The sequence below is a fragment of the Lutjanus erythropterus genome, chromosome 4 (genome assembly GCF_056507025.1).
Source record: "Lutjanus erythropterus isolate fLutEry1 chromosome 4, fLutEry1.hap2, whole genome shotgun sequence".
In the NCBI taxonomy this organism is placed as follows: Eukaryota; Metazoa; Chordata; class Actinopteri; order Lutjaniformes; family Lutjanidae; genus Lutjanus; species Lutjanus erythropterus.
This window is the reverse complement of record NC_139320.1, coordinates 39,544,681-39,568,536: the sequence shown is the minus strand read 5'-3', so window position 1 is coordinate 39,568,536 and position 23,856 is coordinate 39,544,681. Positions and strand designations below refer to the sequence as shown.

At 38.5% G+C, this 23,856-nt stretch overlaps 2 protein-coding genes across 2 annotated transcripts; one reads left to right on the top strand and one right to left on the bottom strand.

The window, feature by feature from the left end:
- The first annotated feature begins 1,287 nt into the window (after positions 1-1,287).
- Positions 1,288-9,651, top strand: LOC146328974 (multidrug and toxin extrusion protein 1-like). Its single transcript, XM_084717942.1, has 17 exons — positions 1,288-1,578; positions 1,936-2,037; positions 2,254-2,322; positions 2,415-2,563; positions 4,173-4,215; positions 4,357-4,401; positions 4,555-4,652; positions 4,738-4,835; positions 4,952-5,065; positions 5,148-5,215; positions 5,319-5,431; positions 6,571-6,642; positions 6,761-6,830; positions 7,000-7,132; positions 7,233-7,327; positions 7,432-7,524; positions 9,341-9,651. Exons 1-17 carry the CDS (start codon positions 1,411-1,413, stop codon positions 9,644-9,646), a joined length of 1,836 nt encoding a protein of 611 aa, XP_084574068.1. The 5' UTR covers positions 1,288-1,410; the 3' UTR covers positions 9,647-9,651.
- An 11-nt stretch (positions 9,652-9,662) lies between these two features.
- Positions 9,663-23,208, bottom strand: slc47a3 (solute carrier family 47 member 3). The gene is made up of 17 exons (XM_084717944.1): positions 22,968-23,208; positions 21,018-21,119; positions 20,234-20,302; positions 19,983-20,131; positions 19,586-19,628; positions 19,406-19,450; positions 18,151-18,248; positions 17,957-18,054; positions 15,207-15,320; positions 15,061-15,128; positions 14,821-14,929; positions 13,403-13,478; positions 12,863-12,932; positions 12,610-12,742; positions 12,339-12,433; positions 12,208-12,250; positions 9,663-10,177 (listed from the first exon to the last, which is right to left on the bottom strand). Exons 1-17 carry the CDS (start codon positions 23,097-23,099, stop codon positions 9,966-9,968), a joined length of 1,656 nt encoding a protein of 551 aa, XP_084574070.1. The 5' UTR covers positions 23,100-23,208; the 3' UTR covers positions 9,663-9,965.
- Between the last annotated feature and the right edge of the window lie 648 nt (positions 23,209-23,856).

Sequence of the window (23,856 nt, the reverse complement as noted above, 5' to 3'; positions counted from 1 at the left end):
TGCCACAAACACATCGAGCAAACATACAGATAATTAAATTTAGCTCAGAGTAGGATAAAATATAAAATAAAATAAAACAATATACTATATATTTATTTACACATACACCAAGGAAATTATTCTGTAGTGCATTTTTTGAATTTGCATCTGGGGAAACAACAGCAACAAGAAAGCGCTAATAATATGGTTGTCATCTTCACATAAAAAACTTGATGTGGGACATACTGTCGTCAACAATGATCCAGTTTTGCACGAGCATCAGTGTAAACACCGTGTCCTCCTCCCATCGTCCTGCTGAAGTCTTGTGTGTTGCGTCCTGAGTGTTCACATCTTGCTTATGCAAATCTAAATTCTTATATGTAACTAACAATATCTGTAAGTACTTGCATGCAATTTAGACATCTTCAAGCCTGTTATTCACTTTTTTTAAAATATATTTTGGGGGGCTTTTATGGGTTTAATTTTTAGGACAGGAGGAGAGAGAGTGGGGTAATGACATGCAGCAAATGGCCACAGGTGTGAGTCAAACCCACAACTGCAGCCTTAGCACATGGGGTGGATGCTCTCCTAACTGAGCTACTCAGCCAACAAACCTGGTCTTCATTTTGATCTCATCTACACATCTGTAAAGTTTTGCTCCTGTAATATTGTCATATTGTCATATAGTGCTGTGTATATTACTCTGTACTAATCAAATAAACTTCAAAAAAGTTTTGTGGCTGCATCTTGCACATTTGTGACCCAGTCATGTTGATGAACACTTGTCAACAAAGTACAAATGTATTAGTTCCTGCTGCAGCAGGTGTCTCGAGGGCCACACTTTGCAATGTCCACACATACAGAGACTCACAAGGTGAAATCAACACCAGCTCCACACTGTCGGTGCTGGTAATAAATGTATTTTACAGTCATTATACATTCTACTTTTGTTGCATTCTCTTTGACTTTGACTCTGTCCATGAGTCAAGTTCTATCGATATATTGCTTAAATATATTGTACTGAAACCATCATTAATCTCAGACTTTATTTGTGTTAGCCAGTAAGTTGGATTTTAGCATATTACAAAATATATGAAAGGCTCTGAAAGGGTAAATGATTACATTGTCTCCAACAATGTCTTTCTGTTAGTGTTTTATCTTTGGAGTGATGAAAAACGGAGAATTATCTCTTTATTGACCAGGACTATAAGATGTGAATTGTCTTTTAAATTTTTAACCAGTCAAGATCAAAACATTCTTGTTTTCAACTCGTCCATCTTAATCTTTGTTGTCATTGCAGGCCTTTTCCCCTTTTTTTCTTCACAATCTGCCTTGTTTCAGTTGGCCTTGGCTCAGTTCCAGGGCAGCTGTGACCGTAGCAGCAAGATTTCCAACCTTTCCAACTTCCTGGAGAGCAGCTAATGTAAGTTCATGAGAGAAAAGACGGACACATCAGCAGAAAGACCTGCATTGGCATCTTATGCTGCAAACATGGAAGGGTCCAGCGACAAGCTTTTCTGCTGCAGGTGGGTGCGCCACAGGGTTCCCAAGGCCCACCGAGAGGAGCTGTACCACATCCTGAGGATGACAGGGCCTCTGGTAAGAACTGGCATTCTTTATATACCCTGCTCTGTCTGTAAGGGACTGTGTGGATTGAGGGTGCCCTTGCTGAAAAGCTAATTTATACAACATAAGATTGATGACAGTCTTTCTTTGCCAAAGAAAAGGTTGAGATGTCAGGAGAAGAGACTTTGGTGTCTGACACTTAAAAGGAAAAATCAATAAACCTAAAACAGTGTTTGGCAGCTTTCATACAGTAGCTGTAACCTGCCAAAGTGATTACAGGGTGGTAACTTATTTGGCAAGACATAATCTGAGTGCCATGATAATTAATTGCAACTTTAAATTATCTGTGAGCTGTATCACCTGCACCACTGTTGATGTTTGTCTTCCTAGCTGCTCTCTCGAATCCTTAGTTACCTGCTTCCATTTGTGGTTACGATGTTCTGTGGGCGTCTGGGAAATGAAGTGATGGCTGGCTATGGATTAGCTTCTGCTGTAAGTGGTCATCTTTATGCTCCACAGACAGAAAATTAAACGTTTCAACTATAAACACACCAACATAGCGTGTATAATTCTCTCACAATCACTGGGGGAAGACTTGATGATTTAATCAATACTGACTCATACTTACTCCTATGAGTCATAGAAATATAGTTTACACCAGAGTCCTGAAGCTACCTCAGGCTCATTCATGTCTCATTTTCATTTCAGACCATTAATGTGACCACTGCAGCAACAGGATATGGTCTGGGACTGGCATGCGATACTCTGGTGTCTCAGGTGTGGAAAGCCATTTGATACATTGATTTTTTTTTATTATTGAGCACTACTGTTCATCATTGCCCTCTTTTCTAATATGTTATGTTGTGCAGACGTTTGGTGGTAAGAACCTGCTGCGTGTGGGAGTGATCCTCCAGCGGAGCATCATCATCCTGCTCTTGTTCTGTCTGCCCTGCTGGGGTCTCCTCATTAATGCTGAGGCCATTTTGTTATGCATGGGCCAGGACCCCAAGGTGTCCAGGTAACTAACAGCACCACATATGCAATTATACTATTGCTATCACTGCCGGTGATGTTTCTCAACTGTAATGAACACATTCAAATGCATTCAAGTCTGGTCCCCACAGATTCACTGAACAGATTCAGTATCTTCCTGCCCTTTTGGAACCTCAGTCAACTTTCTCATTTCCTGTTTCTTGTACTTAGATATGCTATGTGCTGGACTGGCTAGTCTATGTTGAAAAGAAAACTAATTCTTAAGTAAGCTGATGTTAATGAAACACTAAGTGACTAGTTAGCTAATCTACATTTGTCATTAGCTAGTGTTGCATTCTGTTGCAAACTGTTAGCTGTTAGCAAGCTAGCTAGCACTAGTTAACTTAGTTGTAACTCAGTGCCACTTTTTTTTGCCACAGAGCTTATTTTTGGCAATAAAACAAAATCCAAAAGAAATATAACTGAGTTTTTGTGATTTGGCCTACAAAAATATGTCATCCCTGCTACCGGACTCACACAGGATTCAGGAAGGATCAGTTAGTTTGTCCATATTACAGTTTTAATGCACATATCTTTAATTATTTAATATAGCATCATAGAACGGATTTTGACATGTTGTGCCTTAGATATGTTTTAAAGACCAACTCAGCAACTTCTGAAAATCTTTACTAGATATTTCAGCTCTGCAGCTACTCACTAACTTTGCCACGCCAGGTCTTAGATTGAACCTCGAGGGGCTATTTCAAGGCCAAGCAGGGCTATCAGCTAAGAGTCATGGGCAGGGCTTATCTGACTCACATCTCTTACACTTAGCAACATCAGTTACCCACTGGCTCAGTTTTATTTAGGAATATTATTATTCAGCAGGATATTATTATGATATGACAATTACTAGAAATTTGTGTCCACTGTCTTTTGCTTTCTCTGGATTGCTCACTTGCACCATGCTGCTATGATTTTTGTGGCTAAACCATCAAGCCTCCATCACTTTTTTACCAAGCAAGGGTCAGCAACAGAAAACAAACAAACAGTTGTTTCAGTTTATTATATTCCTTTTCTTAACAGCCTCTGCAGGAGGTTGTTGATGCCTGGTTGGCATGTAGACTTCATGAAATAGCTCAGTTTGAGCTTCTGTTTCCCCCTCAAGTGAAAAGGACAGGATGGGTGTTGTTTACACCAAGGCAGCATGATTGTGGAAACACAAATGGTTTTTGTTCTGGCGGCTTGAGGGTCGAGACCATTAACACCCGCTGGCTCAAAGATATCCCTAGTTTGCAGTGGCGGTATAGTGGGAAAGTGGCTACTGTAAACACAGCTGCTGCCTGCTGCTGCTACTGCAGGGTACATGATGGACTGTAGAAGACTGTACGTTAAATGTGAAGGGCAAAAAAAACAAAAAAAATAGCTAAATAATTCTAAAAGCTCCGTAGAACTTCAGAGTTGGATGAGAATTCTCTGAGTTTTGGTTCAATTTTGCTTTAAAAAATAGTTTTAAGTAAGAAATTCTCCATACTTTCTTGCTTCTGAGGAACACTGAAAATAAATTAGATTGAGCTAATGATTCTGAATAGTATGTATAACTCTAACTGCTTGTTTGTCTTTAATTTGAACTGAATACTGCATCTTGATTTCAGAATAGCCCAGCTGTATATTACAGCCTTCCTTCCTGCAGTCCCAGTGAGTCGTGACTTTTCTCTCACCTTCAAGTGAAAATTAAACACATTTTCAGTGATTATTTTGTGTTTTTGTTTTTTTTTACCTGTGCATTAAGCTGTTAAATGAATCATGAACACCTTTTAAAACCATCTTTCTCTGTAGGCAATGTTTCTACAACATCTTCAGGTGTCTTACCTGCAGAACCAGGTGCATTATTGTCCAAAATCCAGTTGTCTGCATTGATTCTCTATCATCTTATTTCAGTGTACAAGTGTTATAAATCTAATGAAATCTAATTTAATTTCTGGTGGGAAAGATATAAGTTACAGCAGTCAAATCATCTGGTGTTTGTGTACTCAGGGTATAATACTGCCACAAATGTATGCAGCTGCCATGGCAAACATAGCTAATGTGCTGACGAACTACATCTTTCTTCACTGGCTGGATCTGGGTGTTAGGTAGGTGGACTTACACTCGACAATATAGCATTTTAAATCTAATAAAATGATTACAAATACTAATATCTGTCTGCATGTGTTCCAGAGGATCTGCAGCAGCCAACGCTCTGGCTCAGATTTACATCTGTGTCTTTCTGTTTGCTTACATTTGGTGGAAGAAGCTCCATGTAACAACATGGGGAGGTGAGGGACAGCTATATTTAGTGGATACTTGTGGGGACCTAATGATCTCGAGGACCACTTTGTTCATCTTCCAAGTTTTTCTCTCGACATAAATGAGTTTCTCTCTCCCCCTGCAGGCTGGTCTGTGGAATCGCTGCAGGAGTGGGGCTCCTACATGAAACTGGCCATTCCCAGTACACTGATGAAGTGCTTTGAGTGGTGGGTTTATGAGTTTGGTGGATTCTTTGCAGGTAATCCAAATATTATATATCAGTATTTAATCAAACCATATATGAACTTGGAGTCATGGCTCTTCTTGTATTTGATGATCAGGACTTCTGAGTGAAGATGAGCTGGCAGCCCAACACGCTGTGATAATGGTGGCTTTCATAACCTACATGGTACTAACTGCAAGTCTGAGGATTACATTCTCACCTGTGTGACCGTGTCTCTAAACATATTTTCACTCTTTTTCACACTTTTTCTAAAATGACAAATCCATAGTTCCCTCTTGGTATTCAAGCTGCAACGTGTGCCCGAGTAGGTAACGCCCTTGGTGCAGGAGACACTGCCAGGGCCGTCCTCACCAGCAAGGTGTCCCTCACTCTTGCAGGTCAGTTAGAAATGTTTTCTGGTATTGTAGTTGTGTTTTAGTTTACACGTGCGCTAGTGTCCTGGTTTTGGCCGTCTGGAAATTTGGAAAACGCCAGAAGGGCCACCCGACACTGGGCTTATATTGCTTTGATAAAAAACATAATAATTGATGATTTTGATTGGAAAAGTAATTTCATACATGCAGCCCAAAACATTTGAAATCGGACCAATTTTTACCTTTTAATAAATACATTCTGCCATGATCCCCTCAGTGTATAGTGAGTAGAAAGATCACACGAGGGCAGAAGCTTGACATCGAACAGGAATGACATTTAACATTATGTCAGCATTATCAGGCCAAAAGAAAATGTTCCTATGAATGTAAAGGCATCTCAAGAGGTCTGGGCCCTTGATTTAAACATGACACCCCCTGAAAGCCTCATCAGCAAATTTTTCACTTGCATGTGTCACTAAAATGTCTTACTATGTCTAGTATTCAATACTGAAATTGTAAAATATTTATTTGCAAATATGAATACAGAAAAATATTTTTTTATGGCGTTTCCTCTGATATTGACATTGAATACCTGGTTGTTACTGCAAAGGCTTTCTGCTTCCATGGCTGGTGCTGCTGCAAATGGCCTGCAATCCAAATGTTGTGTACTTTAGGAAACCTAAATGGATTTTTTTCTGCTTGGACATCATAGTTACATTTGATTAAAAATACAGAATCAAAGTGTTTATACTGTGTAATGAGTCTGTGTAAGATTTCAGTAGGTAGAGCACACTGCTGGGTCATTTTCTGATCTCTGTCACTGTACAAACAGCTTATCCTGATTTCAGAAACCTGGATAAGACTTTATTCTGGTTTTGAAAAGCCTGGATATGGGACTCCAGTAGAAACCAGGTTGCTGTGGCATATAAAAACCTTATCCTGGTTTAACCTTAACCTTGTCCTGACTTTGTTGGTGGCACAAATCAAGACACACCTGAAGGAATAACCAAATTTTTGAAGTTCCATGTAGAGGCCATATCCCGAGTATGATCAAGAAGAGGAGAAGACTCAAAACCAGGATATTAGTGCACATGTAAACACACTTAAACACATCTTTTTTTCTCTACTCTACTGTGTGAGAGTTCACGGCTTCTCTTTTTCAGCGAGCTTTGCCGTTGTTGAAGGTCTTGTGCTTGGCTCTGCGAAAACAGTGATTGGCTTTATCTTCACCTCTGATGAGTGAGTCTCTACAGCTGATATGTCAATAACTTTAACAATTTACGATTGTTATAGTTGTACTGCTACATACAAAGACTGGCCTTGAGAACTACAGTTTGATTATAAAACTTTATTCCAGGAAGATCGTAGGTCTGGTCTCGCATTTGATGAATGCTTACTGTTTCCTTCAGTTCTTTGATGGTCTTGTGGTGAGTCCTGCACGTTTTCTTGTCCGTGCAACAAATATATTGGCATTATATGAGCAGAAGCATGTCAGATAAGTGAAATATAAACTGTTAATCCATCCTTAAGCTACCACATTATGGCCAATGGAGTGACAGTGCATGATAATTAAAGATTTGTGTATTTACATCCTAGTGTGTGTGCACAGGCATCTTCCTGGGCACAGGCAAACAGAAGATACCAGCTGTGGCGAATCTCATTGGATACTACGGCGTAGGACTTTCACTGAGCGTCACTTTCATCTTTGTTGCAAAGCTGAGAGTTTTAGGTAATTGCATGAACTGACCTTTTTTTCACTCCTAAATCTTGTTGGTCATTTGTGAAGCCTGCTGTGCTCTTGACAGACTAATTGGTCTTTTTCTCCACAGGTTTTTGGCTCGGACTCCTTGTTTGTGTCATTGTACAATCCACCTTCTACATCATTGTCATCTTCAAACTCAACTGGGAGCGAATGACAGAGGAGGTAGGCTGAGAATCAGAACTTGGACTTGAATTACTAAAGAATCTGTCAAAGGTAAATGCAGGGAAATGTGAAATTGGGAGTTGATTGTTTCTGTTCGTTTGCAGGCTGTGGAGCGAGCGCAGAAGAACAGTGACATGACATTATTAAGTACAGCTGCGGGTAACAACTCGGGTGGCCAGACATCAACTAACGGGAGAGTAAGTGGCCTGTTATTCTTCAGTTCAGTCAATTTATTTTTGGCATCACTGGGCAAAAAACCTAAATGTCTGCAATTGGGGCGAATATTTCCCAGAAATAAAATTCTCAGGGAAGGTGCACTTGTTTTTATGATCTACCTTCAGCTACAGTCAAAATGTACTGGTGATATTTCAGGATTTCAGGCAACACTAAGCTAACACTAAGTGCAATGAAGAGAAATATGGATTCCCAGCCTCAGTGTTTCACTGTCATTTTTGTTGACATTAATAATTCACAATTCTTGAAAATTGGGACAAATGAAAAAACTTTAGTTCACTCTAATTCATTTTTTTTTTTTTTTGGCAAAATTGTATTTATGGATTTATATAAAGTGTATGAAATACATATATGTAACATATGAAATATTTTGGTATTTTTTTATTGTTTTAATGTCAACTTATTCTGTGGCAGAAAACTAGAGCAGACAACTAAACCAAACTCTCAGTCTCTCTGCCTACTTTAAAAAAAGGCATGAATACTGCTCCAGCGCTGGTAAGCTGTCTATTTTTTGAAAAAATTTATTAAACAATATCTCTGCTAGATGCGTCTCAACTGTAACATGTCAACTCCATAATCAAAGCTAAAACAAAATTATGGTTTAAAAATGTGTAGCCTATTTTACTAAAGATTAAGACAACTCAGCAATTTTACAAATGAAATTTGCAATTTGGTGTTTTCAAAGTCATTCTAATAAGATGAGGCAGATTTCCATATTCTGTTAGCGTTCAGAGGCTGCTGTGCAACTCGCCCCAACAGAAGCCTGGCACCGTGTGTGTGCTGTTATGTTCGAAAAGACTGGCCTGATCAATGCAGTGATCACTCAGAGTTAAAAGCAGAAGTCTAAAAACACTCTCACTCACCTGGAGAAAGATTTTGGATGGATTCTTTGGGAGATCATGGCAGTCTTTGTTCGGTGCTGCCCTGAGAGAGGTACATTTCGCCTAACTTTGAATTTAAATCCGTCATATGCTGCTGTATATGTCAGTATTTGGCCCACAAATGTTGTGGATAAGGAATGAATCCAGTGTTCCTGTAAATTTTAGTTGGCTTTCACTGGGAATTTTATCTAAGATTTCAAATGTTGTAGCAAACCGCTTGAGTGCACTCTTTGCATCTTCATCAATTAGTCTTTTTAAGTATTTCCAAGCAAAGCTGGTGGCAGAAATCATGTTTTGTTTGCCTAATTTAGATGGTAGAGGCCTTACTGTACTAACTGCATTAATGTTTTGAGTGTCTGAATTCAAGCTTTTGCTTGCTAATTAATTAATGTGCACTCTGGAGGGACCACGTTTTCTCCTCTGGAGGGGAACTATCATGTTTTATCAACCACACGGGCATCCAAGAGGGCACTTTTGAAACTTTTTTTCAAGTACAGCACACACGCACACAACTGTTCCATATACATACTCACACAAGAGTTGAACATGTTTTAAGAAACTAAACCAGGCCTGCATCTTTTCTAAATATATTCCCTAAATATATGTTTTAAATTTTTAAAAACATTTTCCCTGGGTTTCCCAGTATTATATTTTGTGAAAAATGGGAAATGGTTTGAGTGGGCATTCCCGGGAATCTTGTTTCCCAGGAATAAATCCTAGTCAGTACAATAGTTGATTGTTAAGTCTCAATCCCAGAACTTCAGTATTTCATGACCTGCGAATGAGACTCTCAGGAATGGCTTACTGCACCTTTAATCTAAATTTCTTTTTGTAGACGTTGCTTTTCCTTTGCTCTCTGTATGACTCAACAAAATAAGGGCACTATCTTTCTCCCAAGTCAGTGGACGGCTACATGTCAGTGAGCACTGAGGACCATGATGGGAACACGGAGACGCGGGGTGGACATGTGGTCCAGCAGCTGAAGGGTGGCCGTCTCTCCACCACCCAGCTGATCCTCAGGCGAGGCCTCGCCATGTTTGCAGCTGTTGCACTTCTGGCTGTGGGAGCATGTGTGCACTTCCTTGTTCCCTTACCAGAGACTCTGCCTTCAGAGGCTAACGCCACTATGAACTGGATCAATGCTACATATAGTCCTAATCAAATATTCTCCACTGCGCTGGTCCTGAATGAAGAGTCAGATTGACCCCGACAGTCCAAAATAACCACAATATTTCTGTTTAATGTGTGAGATACAAAGACTGTCAAACTCTCTTTAGTTTGACGCATTCTTTTTGACAGAATGTGGTTGTGAGCCAATCACTGGCATATTCACAGGAAAATCTTGTTCATGTCTGATTCAAGAGTAATGTTTTAGATCATTTCACTTTGTGTCGACATTCTGCTCATCTGCACTCGTGCCTTTCCTCTGCACGTCCTGCTGTGACATCCTGCAATGCAAACATCTGCGTCACACTGTGCACTGGTTGCTAAGGAGTTACTTCGGTGGATGCAATAGACTTTTCTCATGTTCCTATAACGAAAGTAGTGATCAGCAAGTTCAGAATTATTCCAACAGCCAGGATGAAGAGCATGACAGCCAGAGTCAGGCCTCTCCGGATGACCACAGACCGGTGAGAGAGCTCCCCCTCCATCGGTTTTACTGCTGCCTCAGTTTCAGCCAGTTCCATGGTGTCTGTTTGTGCCTGTGAGTTCACTGATTCAGCCGGTTCAGGACCTGGATGTACAAATGCAAATGTGACTGCAATGTTTTCACTTTTTGACATTTTTGTCAAAAATAAGTTAATCATATCAAACTTTTTTTTGGCAACACTTTATGTAGGTTTATTTTCAGCCTTGTGCATTAAAAGAGGGCTGAAGTGATACCAGAACTTCTGAGTTCTGCTTTCAACATCCCTTTCACACCGAACTGAGTTACAGAAGTTATATATATATACTGTGTATCTAATCTAATCTAACTATAAAGGAAGGAATATCTATCTGTTGTCTTTCTGTATGTATGTCCTTTGCATATCTTGAGAAGCATGAGTGTATTGCTGAGGAGCCAAGGGAGTACAGTGTTAAATATGGTGCAATTTGGCTGGGTGGTTACGCTTTAATGACAACTTTATGTTTTGGCCCGTAACTTTTGAACCGTGAGTCTCAGACACAAAATGTTTCCTGGATTTTCTTGATTTTTCTTTTTTTAAACTTTCTTTGGGGACAGACAAAAATCAATATAAGCCACACCCATTTTCATCGTCATCAATTTTCCACTATTTTGAATTTCAACCACAAGTATTTTTTTTGCTATTCCCCCTACAAATTTTGAGCAATCATCATCAAACTAGGTATAAAACATCTCTAGACCAAGCCAGAAAAAGATTTGATATTCTGATTGGCAATAGCTGGCCCTCAACATTTGTTCAAATGTGGTGGCCATGGTTTAATTACCAGAAGTATCATATTTTCTGGACAATTTGGTGGAAACAAGTAAATCTAGTGTCAAATAGCAATACATTTCGTGCCATTTGGCTAATAGGTGGCGCTGTAGCAGCATCATCTTAGTGTATAGGAAGAAATGTCTGGGCCACAAAGTGGATTGCGCTTGTGATGCAGGTGGCATTGCTATTTTATACAGTGCAGTTTTCCCCACATTCGAAAGATAGCAAATGAACTTGCGCCTGTCTGTGTGCCCATGGGCAGGAGGTCTGAAAATGAGGGTGTGGCCAGGTGCGTTTGGTATCTTGTGTGCAGCTAATTGTAATTAAAACAACTTGTGTCACGGACATGCTAAACCCTGGTTGAAGTGCACTGTCTGTGGCACAGTAGGTTTGTCTGCACAAAATACCAAACAGCGTTTGGCTGAGGCGCACATACACGTCTCCACAATCACAAAACACCTTCATTTAAGTTTCTTCTCATACAGGAGTGAAGACTACTAAAGTCAGCAATAAAGTGTAAATGTTGAAATTAACAGTGTGTGTGTATGTGTGTGTCTGTCTAAAATGATTCTCATAAATAATAAATAAGGAATTATTATTATTATACATATATAAAGCCTAATAAATCTCAATAGACCTGCAAAGTGTGCACAGGACAGGATCACAGTGGTCAGATCATCTGTAACAGATCAGTCAGCTGGAGCAGATTTAGTGTTTGTGTCTCAGTTTTTACCGGGATCCAGCCAGGATTTAATCAAGGCTCTTGTGCGCAGCTGATAGGTGTATCCCGTTGGGCGCCATGGGCGCAAAGGGCGGGACAGGGTGGGATACCCCTGTGTGCTCATGGCACAAAATGGCAAAGGTTGACTTAGACACGCCTTGAATATGCACTTTGGATTGCTGTAAGATACTGCCCTCTGTCTTTCTACCTGTCCATATGTATGACTGTCCTATCGCTTATTTTGAGAACCGTTCTTCTGATTGGCTTCGTACTTGACAGGCGTATTGCAAAGGACTCAAGGGAGCGCAGTGTTGAATGTGAGGTTGATGATGATGAGCAGTTCTCGAGAACGCTTGGCCCCCAGAACACTTCAAACAGCATTTCCAGCTGCCAAGCAATCGGCCTGCTCCAAACAGGCATGCCCTCCAAACAGGAACGTCCCTCAACAATGCTTAAAGCAACAATACTGGGACTCAAGCAATCAACCCTTTCTTATACTTTAAACAGTCTCCTGAAGAATAATGTATAATTTCCCATGCTGAACAGGATCAATCTTTTTCTTAGCAATATAAAATACTACAGGTGCTGCACAATCTCTCTTACTTGTGTCTGTGGAGCTCCCACGCACTCCCGCTCTGATCTGAGCCTGGAAGAAAAACAATGTGTGAGTGTTTATTCATAAAGAAGCAGCCTGAGGCCATTTAGAAAGGAGAGATTTGCCTCTGAATACTAACCTCGGCAGTGAGTTTCTTCCAGTTCAGTCTCACCAGGTAGAAAATCAGAAATGAGCACTGCAGAAACACACAGGTAAACAAGCCTGTCCACAGACCTGAGGGAAACAGACAGTTTTACATCTTATTTTGAGAATAACAAGTGCTGTAGATGTTGATACTGTGCTGGGTTTAACTAAAAAAAGACACGGTACAAAACTTAAAAATTACTGGTTAGGCACCAGTGTGGCAAAAACAGCTGAAGGCTAAAAAACATCTCTGCTGTAAATCTTACCCTTGATTCCTAATTTGGCTGCAAACATCAGTGACACTCCGATAGGAAAACCGATTCCATAATATCCCACAATGTTGCAAAGAGCTCCAACTCTCTGTTTACCGGCTCCTCTTATGATGCCTCCAGAGGCAGCCTTCACGCAAACAGAATAAAGACGTGGTTAGACTTGACAAAAAAAGCACCCAGTATTTTTCACAAAAGCAATAATACATGGGTATGTCATGAGATCTTGTTTGGAGGCAGAGGTACTTACCGATGTTGCCTCCAGGAGGATGAATGGAGCATAAAAAGCGATGACATCAGCAACCCTCTTCCTGATTTGTCTGAAAGAAAAGTCACTGATAATTAACAGTTTGACACAGTAAGAGAGAAATTATAATTAGATTTTTGTGTGTCTTATTCGTGGCCTGTGACATGTGATATTATCCCAGAACACTCTTAGAAAAGAGGGTTCCAAAGGGTTCTTCCTGAAGGGCTGAGGTTCTACGCAGAACCATTTGCTCCTGGTTCTAGTTAGCACGTTGTCTAAGAGCGTCACGCTGACCAAAGAGGAATCAGTAAATTGTCATTAACCACAGTGATGCTACTCAGCATAAGTGTGCACAGATGTCAGAAACGTCTATTCCAAGTTAATATGTAGAAGAATATGTGAGCAAAGGTCACCATTGAGTGTGTAGACAGACAATAATTGACGTAACGTTTAAAGGTCAACTAAGACGCCTGTTCTGTCTCGGACTTGACACTGACTTCCCATAACACAGCATGGTAGAACATATGTTAAAGATATACTCACTCATCATATGTGAAGACATAAGAGATATGGTCCTTCATGCCCCCAATGAAAGCCGCCAAACATACAGAGACTGACACTGTGGTAAAGAGTAACAGACTTAATTACTGACATTACACTTACAACATTCAAAAGGTGCTGAACTGTTTTTTTTCTGTGAGCACAATGACGTATTTAATCACACAACGGACAGCTACAGTCTCCTGTTGCTGACCGAGGCTCTGCTGGTGCCGTGATAGAACTGGTCCAAGACATAAGGCAGGTTAGACTATGATCTACTCATGTTTATGAAGACAAGGCTTGTTCTTTAATGTCTCACCTACTCCTGCACTTATTTACTGACTTTATAACAAGAAGGCTGAGTTGCTACAACAAGGATTAATTTTTATTCTAAACCTAGAATAAATTCAATTCTGTTGCACCAAAACTTTAACTCTAATTTCAAATGTGATCCAGTATTAACTTTAAACTTACATTTGAGGATCGCTGACTTTTAAAATGGCAGCTTTTTTAAAGACAGATTGAGCAAAATGATCAAGTTGCTCCATTAATTCAGCCAACAAGTGTTTCTCAAAGGAGAAGAAATTAAAGCTTCTCTTCTGAGCTATCATTTGTAGGCTAACTATGCAAACTTTTTAGTTAGCTAGCAAAGCATATAGCATTTTGTTTAATGTTTAGCTAAAGTTAACTAGCAAAGTGTGACAGTTTGTTAACTTTTGAGCTAACACTCGCAGCAAACAATGTAATGTTTTAACTTTTTTGCTTGCCAGCAAACAATGTAATGTTTTTTATTAGCTCACAAACAAGGTAACTTTGTGTTTATTTTTAAGTTAACGTTAGCAAGCCAACAATAACAAAAAGTTAATAAACTTTTAGCAAGCCAGCTAGCATCAATGTAACATTTTGTTAATGTTTTAGTTAAAACACCTAGCAAACTATTTATTAACTATTGTTAATGTTAGCAGGGCAAACAGTGTAATGTTTTATTAACTGTTCAGCTCGCCAGCTACTAAAAAATAGAATGTTTGGTTAAGGTAAACAGTCAAAAGGTAGAGGCTTCCCTCTTCTTTTAGACTTACACTAGGTCTAAATAGCACTCAAATTTTTTAGCTATTAATTTGTTTTAATTTTGGCCAGCAAGCATCTCCATCATGATTGAACTATTAATTTCAGTTTACATCAGTAAACCTGAATTTACTAAACAGATATTAGTTTTTAATTGTGCAGAAGAGCTCAACTTAATCTTGAATCTGGGTTTGGTTATTTTAAACCTTGTTCTACTAAACTCTGATCAAAACTAAGCTTAGATTAAATTCATCTTTGTTGGTGCATTGCAACCCATTCTAATTCTAGTGTCACTTCAGATGCATGTCATTTTAATGCACATACAGCATAGAAATAGGGTTTCAGAACATACTGACCTGAGAGGAACATTGCCACTTTAGCAGACAGCTTGGCCTGCTCCGTGTCTCCAGCTCCCAGAGCATTTCCAACTTTTACATTGCCTGCTATACCGAAACCCATAGGGAACTAATAACAAAATTACTATATTAACATGTTGTTACACTGCACGTATAGACGTGATTAATTCCACACAGTAACACTTTGATGCTTATTCAGTATTTGGTAGAGGAACGATTATTTCACATGAGAGAAATTACCATGTATGCAACATTTGCCAGTTCGTAAACAACTGACTGAGCTCCGAGCTCCACCTCACTTATCAGACCTGTCAATAACAAACAGCAGTTAGATTTCAGTCCAAATTTAGTTCACACAAATACCTTAAAATCACAACAAGACTTACCTGCCAGAAAACCTCCAATTTCATATGTCCACCACTCAACACACAACATGACCATGCTGGGGATGGCCAAGTGGATGTATGAGCGCCAGTCCTGCAGGCACTCTTTAGACCAGCCTGTGGGGTCAATTAAAAAAAAAAACTCAATAAATTGTTTAATTACTCAGTCAGTTCCTCAGTCAGTGTGTTTGTCCATCTCAGAAAACTGATCTTAAAATAGAGGGTAAATAAACTTAAAGTTCCATTAAACCAGCTGTTCACAGTAAAGGAAGACATGGAAATATTTAGCAAAATGCCGGTCAACAAAAATAAAACAGAAAACAACAACACTTAGTATGAAATACTGTCGTTATCTCAATTCTGGGGACATCAACCAGTCAGATGTGTATCCACTGCTCAGGACGGGTCAACACATCTGGAACTGGTATCCATACACATGCACATTTCTGACTGGGTATGTGTGTGGACTATTTTTAAAATGAAAAAATAAATAAATAAATAAATAAATAGACCCATGGTTTGATTTGACATCTGGTATTCTTGGATTTCTGAAACAATCGGTAAAAAGTGAGAAAGAAAACAAAAAAGAGGTAACACAATTGTTTAGTTTAGACTCATCTGTCCAGTAACACAAGCTGCCTGCACCAAGGGGTATAAAACTGAACAATAGTTCATGCCCTCATGATATCGAATATGGACCTGTTGTGGAGGAAGAAGGGTTGAGAAATTGTAATGTACTCCATTCCTCTTAAGTAATTACAAAAATCTTTTTTTCCCCAAAACTTCTTTTAAACTTTACTCCTTCAGTTAAAGTTAAATTTTTCACATCAAGCTGCATGTTACCTTCAATGAAATTAAATATTAGTTTTCCACACAGATAGGCTCTGACAACAGTATTAAAAATCACCAAATACTCTGGAAGCACAACATGTTACAGTACACGGGTCTAGACTTGAGTCACGTGACTTGGACTTGAGTCAGACTAATTTGTTGGCTTTAAACTTGGCTTTACAGTAAGGCTTTAGATTACAGCCTGCAATGTACTGCTTGATTACTCCAGAGTGACAGAGTATTTCTTTTTAATAACACTGTACCAGCACAGTACCTACCAATACATATTCGTAGGTACTGGTTAACAAGATGGAATATGGGGATAACAACGAAGAAATTATACTGTAGTTATTTTTTAAGCATTGGGTACCTGTTTATTTATTACAATGTAAGAATGATCTACAGAGCAATAATCCACAGCAAAATTCACTACCAGATGCTCCCTGGCAATCATGTGTGACCAGCATGATGGCTCCTCAAGGTGCAAACACTGACTGAATGCAGAGTAACCTGTGTAGTTACTGTGTAACTCTGTGTAACACGGGGAGAACTGTCAGTGCTTTAGAATACAGCCTGCATGTTCTCCAGTTACATGTAACAGGGTAAGCTTGCACCCTGAGGAACAGAAATGGGCTCGAGAACTCTTTCTACTGGCACACAGGACAGGTGAATACTGACACAAGCCACGAGCCCATAAGTGAAGGTCCAGTACTGAAGTCTGCTGAGGTGAGACAGTCTTCAGAGGTTGACAGTATCCATGAAAACATAATATCTCCTGGACAGTTACTCTGAAGTGAACACACAGATGTTGCCTACCCCCAAATTAATTTAAGTACACTGAGATTAATGTAGATTTAGGCTATTAATTGATCAAGTTCAAGTTAATTAGTCAATAAACAGTCAATGCAGTGAAATACATTTTGCCCTGACCTGCTGACTGATGCAGATGCCATCACTCGTCCTTCCCTGAAATGTCCTAATAATAGAATAGGTACCTATTAGTTAAAAAAAAATAACTAAATTCACCACAGACATTGGGATTATTGCTCAGTGGAACATTTTTACCCCTGTAATAATAGTATATGTACCCACTCATTCAAAAATAAATACAGCATAATTTCTTTGTAAAATCTTGAATTGTTTCTCCTTTTTTCCATCTTGTTACCTAGTACCTACATATATGTATTAGTAGGTACTGTGCTGGTACAGTGTTGGTAAGAAAAAATACTGCCACTCTGGAGTTATTTTGAAGTATATTGCGAGCTGCAACCTGAAACATTCCTAACATTACAAAAATAAAAAAAAGACTTGGACTTTAACACCAATGACTCATGAAATCACTTGAACCTGAGCCTTTGGCCTTGAAAATGCTTGATAACTTTCTCCAAGCCCAAAGATTAGAAAGTGTGTTATGTAAAAAGTGAGTGATGAAGCATTATATCAGATCCATTTTATTTTAGCCAGTCCAACAGCTTCTAATCAAGCTGCAGGAGAGAGCCATGAAGAACTATGGTTACATTACTGAGCTCCAGTTGGAAAAAATAACACCAAACATTACTGTGTTCATGTACAAAAAAAACTGTGATATTCAAGAAAACATGAATTCTAGCATTCAAAATGTACATGTTGAAAACTACAGATGGACACAGTCACACTAAGAGCTCCAAGTCGAAGCTCTGTTGCTAAAATGGTGACGAGCACATCATGCCTTGTGTAGGACTCGAAAGCAAAGTTTAGGACTTGGGACTTGAATGCAAGGATTTGAGACATACCTGTGACTTTTGGTCCCACCTCTTTTACAACACTCATGCATTTGTTAATACAGAACTTTGTTTGATCTTTCCAAAAACTGAACTTCTTGACTCCTTCATTAAACCACAATCCTCCAGGTCTGACTGCTCCAGTGCAGACGTTGTACTCACCTCCCCAGGTGGCCTTATGAAGACCTTTCCAAATGATATAAGCATAGAGAATTGAAGCCATGGAGAACTGGGAAAGGGTGTTGGCAATAGCAGAACCTCTGTAAAAGAGAATTTCATTGCATGATTGATTACGTGACGCAAACGATCATGTTGGTACCGAAAGAGTCACGCGGTGTTCGATCAGCAATACTCACGCTACTCCCAGATTTATGGGGTAAAGAAAGATGTAGTTGACGAGAGCGTTAAGAATATTGACCACGAAGCCTGTGATCACCTGTGGCCATATGATGCCCTGAAAGAGAAGAGCCACATGTTATTTGAGGACCCAAAGATGACTCTAGGAGATCCTTACTAAACCCATTTTTGGCCATAAGTCAAGATTTCATACGCTAATTATGTCAAAATTTCATGCATATATGTAATACAATAAAATTATGTGGTGATGATTTCCAAAAGGTCAAAGGTCAGCTTCACTGTGACATCAAAATGTTCAGGTCTCTATCAGTTCTCCTCTGTAAAAATAGTCTCTAAGTGAAGACAGCATGTTTCTCACAGGCATTATTCACTAGAATCATGTATAGTATAGTAATGTATACTAATTACTTCCAAACCATTATACAATAGTGTTAAGTTCCATGTTAAACTCCTTCAAAGTCTTCACTACAGACATAATATGAGCCTGGACAGACATGGATGTAAACCGCAACTTGGTGCAGACGTACAGCTGTGAGGCAGTAATTATATTTTTTGACCGCTCTGTTTTATACAACCATTGAGAGCACAACAACTGCTTCATTTTAAGATTTGTCTCAGTTAGGGATAAAATTTTGGATAATGTATTTAGAGATTGTGTTAGCATTGGCAGAACATTGCAAATCTCTGCTCGTTGCATCTGGCGGTTGTGGTGACATTGCAGTAGGTGCTTCACCATCTGTTGCCTGGCAGGATCTACACTCTACTGAGTGACCTCTTCTAGCTTTTTTCAAGTTTTGGTAGAGCTGTTGAATTATTATGTACTGTGTCTTTATGTGCAGTCCATTAGTTTGCTTTTAGTCTAGAGTATTACTGATCTCTATGTAACGGTGTGAACTGTTGAAACTGCTTATATTGTATATATTCTTCCTATTTATATATTTCCTCTTGTTTATATTGCTCCCATCTTCATCTTTCCTTTTGTTTAAACTGTTCATATTTTTGTCATATTTTCCCTTGTTTATATTGCTTGTTTTTTTTTCAATCATGCTTCTTTCTGTTTTTGTTATCTACTTCACTGCTGCAACACTGAAAATTTCCACATTGTGAGACCAGTAAAGGAATATCTTATCTTAGGGTTGTTGGATTTATTGGATTTAAGAACAGGGCCAATCTGTTGCAAACACCAGGGATGTTTCTTGATCCCAGTCTCTCAGTGTCAGGGCGTTTCTTAATGTTGAATAATAATGATCTTACCTGGTTTTGCAGGTATCTTGTTTGTAACGAAAACATGAATGTAGCCTAAACAGAGCAACAAAGACAGAAAAAAGACAGAATCTCTGAATTCCCTCTCCCAACATGCACCGAGCAAAGTGTAGCAAGCACACTCCATATACAGAAAACACCAGTTTCACATGAGAGATCTGAAATACTTACAGGCAGGGCCGGCATAAAAATCTTCACATACAGCTGAGACAACCTGGAGAGAGATTTTCCATCAATTGCACAACAGCAACAGCAATTACAGCACACTAAAGAACAGTGGATTAAACTATTTAACCAGTGTGGGTGTTGTTGGGTGGGTAATTAACCAACTATTGCAGAACGCTCAGAACAGAGGGCAGTGTTACTCTGATGGAAACAAGTTGACTGTATCACAAGTTTTAAGAAATCCTGCTGTGAAATCAGACATTTTAGGCTGCAACAATCACAAAAACAGCCTGCGAAATCCTGGAGGGACTGAACAGTACATGAATACAAAGATAGGATGAAAAAATAAAAAAAACAACACATCAAAGCAGGAGAAGACAAGTGAAAATTTGACACGGCTGACCTGGCCACCTCTGGTTCTTGTCTGACAGCCAGCAGTATTGGTTCTGTGTTAATGAGGATCGCCCAGCAGGGGAAACACGCCAGCGTCAAAATGAGGATTGCCCGCTGCAGAATAACCCCGACCCTCAGGAGGTTATTGCTTCCAAAGGTCTGAAACAACGGATTATTTCCTTTTTTTTTTTTTTTTAAAAATTCTGCTTGACTCCTGTCAATATTTGTCACACCTGATGAAAAATGGTGCCTGGCTCATACCTGAGAAATGAGAGTATCACATGCTGCAGCCAAACCAGCTCCAATAGATATACCTGTAACATTAATAACCTGTGGACATAACACAAACATCGGAGGATTATAGTCTGTCACTCTGTTGGTTTAATTTTCACTGTAAGATGACACTATATTGGAAGGGATGTGCAAAATAAGTCATTACATTGTCATAACCATGTTATAACACCTGCCATGATCATAAAGTCTTTGTGAATGTTTGTGGCTGTACTTATATACTTAATATTGCCAATTTTTGCATTTATATATTTTATATTTCTTCTAAGATCTTTTATTTCTGTCTATTTATTCGTCATTAATATGTGTGAATCTAAATATGGAATATGAGAGAATACAAGCACCATCTGAGGATAAAGCAACTGTAATTTTATATTTTAATTTTGGTTTTGACATTGTGACATGTCATGAATATTTTCCTTGACCTCAGATAATGTAGTCCTTTTTGGACTAAAGATGTCATTGAGTTTTATTTCTCTGTCAAATATTTAATTCCAAATGTTATTGATCAATGATAGGTTAAAAACAAGTTTAAATGTCTTCTGGATGTCTATATGTCTTGGTTAATGTCATGCTGTCATGACACAGACATCTCAAAAAATGTCAGTGTTGCATTAACATTACGTATAAATGACTCTAAATGATAAGAGTCATAAACATTCATAAAGACTCCTTCATGTTCATGACATGGTTATGACCGTGTAATTAACCCCATCAAATAAAGTTAAACCAAACATTATGAGACTGTTCTTACTGCTATAGCCAAAGTCACTCCTGCCAGCTCTGTCCGCCCCAGATGACCACAGAAAATAGTGCTGACAAAACTCACTGCAAAAATCATGAGCTGGGAAATGATCTGATGGGAAAAAAAAGCAAAATTATATTAAAGGTAGTCAGGACGTCAAAGTTTTAGTTTATTAATAACTGGTAATTGGTGGTGTGGGTCTGTTTGTTCCACACCAACATGAGTGGTACTGTGGTACCACAAACATTGGACAACATTACAACATCACCAGAAATATTACTTTACAAACTCGTGGGTAATATTTCATCCATAATTATTGTCATGCACAATATTATGTTTAATATGATGTGCAATTTTCTGTTCATTATATGGTGTAATATATCTTTATTACTTTTAATATCACTGCCAATATTACTTTGTCAGTTTTAGTGTATTTAGTTACTCCTATTGTTATTCTATGAAGCACTGGGTTTTTTCCATTTAATCCTTTTGCACTTTATATACACTTTATATTTAATACTCAATTGTTTTCATTTTTGTATCACTATATACTATTTTGGATCAAGTTCTGGCAGAAGAATTTCCTTCGGGGTTAATAATCATTTTCTTAAGTATAAATTTGTGGTACTTGTTCTTCGCTTTTCATTACAATTTATACTTCTACTCCACAGCAGTTCAGAGGGAAATATTTTACTTTTTTACTTCATTACATTTATCTGACATTTTAAATTATTTTACAAATCAAGATTTTTTCATATAAGTCAAAGAAGAACTTATAAAACATGATGTTTTGTCAGCAGTATATAAAAATAGCACTGAAATGTTGGTGGATTAAAAGAAAATCAGCTACAATATTTAGCTTATAATTCCTTTTCACGTAAAAACATTTACTGGTTCAGGATTTTTTTCAGTGATTCAAATATATTTTAATGATATAGAGTTTGAACTGTTGGTTGGTCAAAACAAGCATTGTGAAGGTAAAAATCACATCAAAATCAAAATTACAATGAGTAGTGCATCAACCAGTTAAAAGAAGCAGGAGGAGATTTTTATTTACATTTACATTTAATTTTTCACATAATAGTTTGTGGTTATGGTGGTGCTGCTTTTGTTCACTTGTGTTTTACTTTTCATGCAACTTTCTGCTTCTACTCCACAGTTCGGTGAGAAATATTGACTAAATTTTTACAGCTTTAGTTAAATTAAACTATTCAACAGTACATATAAATAGCCCTGAAATAATTAGGGGATTAATGTTTATAAGCATTGTGAAGCTGTCACTTTGGGCTAGTTGTTTATTCCTATTCCTTTATTCCTTCCTTGTGGAAATTATATACTGTTTTTGTGGAAATGATGTGCTGTCATGTGAAGAAGGGTGGGATGGGGAGCGGGGTCGGTGATCATCAGAGAGATGACTGAATGTACTGCCCTGTTTTGTGGGGAACAATGTCACAGTGTTAACGCTATATCATCAAAAAATGATATAGCGTTAACAAATTTGTGATGCCTTTCTATACATCCATGATGTAATGATAATATATATATATATATAATACTGTAACAATCTCTCGACATCTCTTGACATCACTGTAAATGAGGAGACTCCCTCGATGATTCCTCGAGTTTAGGAAAGATAAAGTTTGAATGAATGAACAATCATAGACGGCATGTTTCTGCTTTGGGTCCCTTTAATTTTAAGTAAATTTTCCTGATTATATTTAAATAACATTTTTTAATACAGGACTTCTATTTATAACAGAGTATTTTTTTTTACAGTGTAGTATTAATAGGCTACTTTAACCTACTTAAATAAGGATCTGAAAACTCCCTCCACCCCAGCTTGTTTGTTTAATAGCACAACATCAGTAATTAAAGGGTTAATTTAACTTAGATCACTGACAATCAGTCATCCTCATATTTACTGGACAGTGACAGGAGATTTAAATACAGGCTACTCACCACTGGTCCGGCCAGTTTAGATAACTCTTTTATTTCTGTCTTGAACCCAACAGGGATCAACATGCGGATCCTCTTTATTAGAAAACATTCACTCCATGAAGAAACAGATGAACTCTGAGAGCTGATCTCCATGATTCAGTAGTTACACTTGTTGCTCTGATCGCCGCTGTGTGTTTGTTTCTGTCAGGGCTCCTTCAGCTCAGTCCAGTCTGTCTCTCAGCGTGTCTGATGAAAGTGGTTGTAAATGTGGTTTCATGGCATGTGTGAGTCACGTGTGTGTGTGTGTTCAGAGGGGTGGGAGAGACGCTCAGTTACTTCCTGTTTGGGAGTCATCTGGTGGTTACGTGTTAGTGGGAAATACTGAACTGTGACCTCACACATGTCTTGACCAGTGAGTTCAAACTGCCTCTCGGTTACTGTTTTTCTTTTGGATCATTTGTCCCAAAGAACACATGTTGTTGTTTTACCACCTTTTCATCGAGCACTGGGTGAAGGACACCTGCTGAAGAAGTCTGTACAGACTGAAACTGAAATAATAAGAGAAATAACAGATAATAAATGGATGAACTGACTAACAGTGAAAGCAAACTACTTCCTCAAAATAAATAAATGATTTCTATTCTTATCCTTTTCACTGAAAGAAACACTGAAAAAGAGCAGAATCATACCTTTCTTTCTCATTTGAACCATTTCAGCCCTTTTCTTTCCTCCTTTTTAAATTTGAAATGTGTCAATTTTCCCACATGCTGATAAAAAAAAAGGGGGTGATTCTTACGTAATTCAACACTTTGTCCTGAGACGCTGTCCTTAGTGCTGCACGGTGCCAACAGATGGAGCCATTTCTCAACAACACAAGCAAACTGATCATACTGCAGCTCTTCAAAGAAAG

Coding starts and splice junctions, on each gene's coding strand:
- LOC146328974 (XM_084717942.1), top strand. CDS start 1,411: ATGAGAGAAAAGACGGACACATCAGCAGAAAGACCTGCATTGGCATCT. Junction 5,432..6,570: donor TCCCTCACTCTTGCAGGTCA/GTTAGAAATGTT, acceptor TTTTTCAGCGAG/CTTTGCCGTTGTTGAAGGTC. Junction 7,328..7,431: donor GGGAGCGAATGACAGAGGAG/GTAGGCTGAGAA, acceptor GTTCGTTTGCAG/GCTGTGGAGCGAGCGCAGAA.
- slc47a3 (XM_084717944.1), bottom strand. CDS start 23,099: ATGGAGATCAGCTCTCAGAGTTCATCTGTTTCTTCATGGAGTGAATGT. Junction 18,055..18,150: donor CCCATAAATCTGGGAGTAGC/GTGAGTATTGCT, acceptor TCTCTTTTACAG/AGGTTCTGCTATTGCCAACA. Junction 12,933..13,402: donor TATGTCTTCACATATGATGA/GTGAGTATATCT, acceptor CTTTTCTTTCAG/ACAAATCAGGAAGAGGGTTG.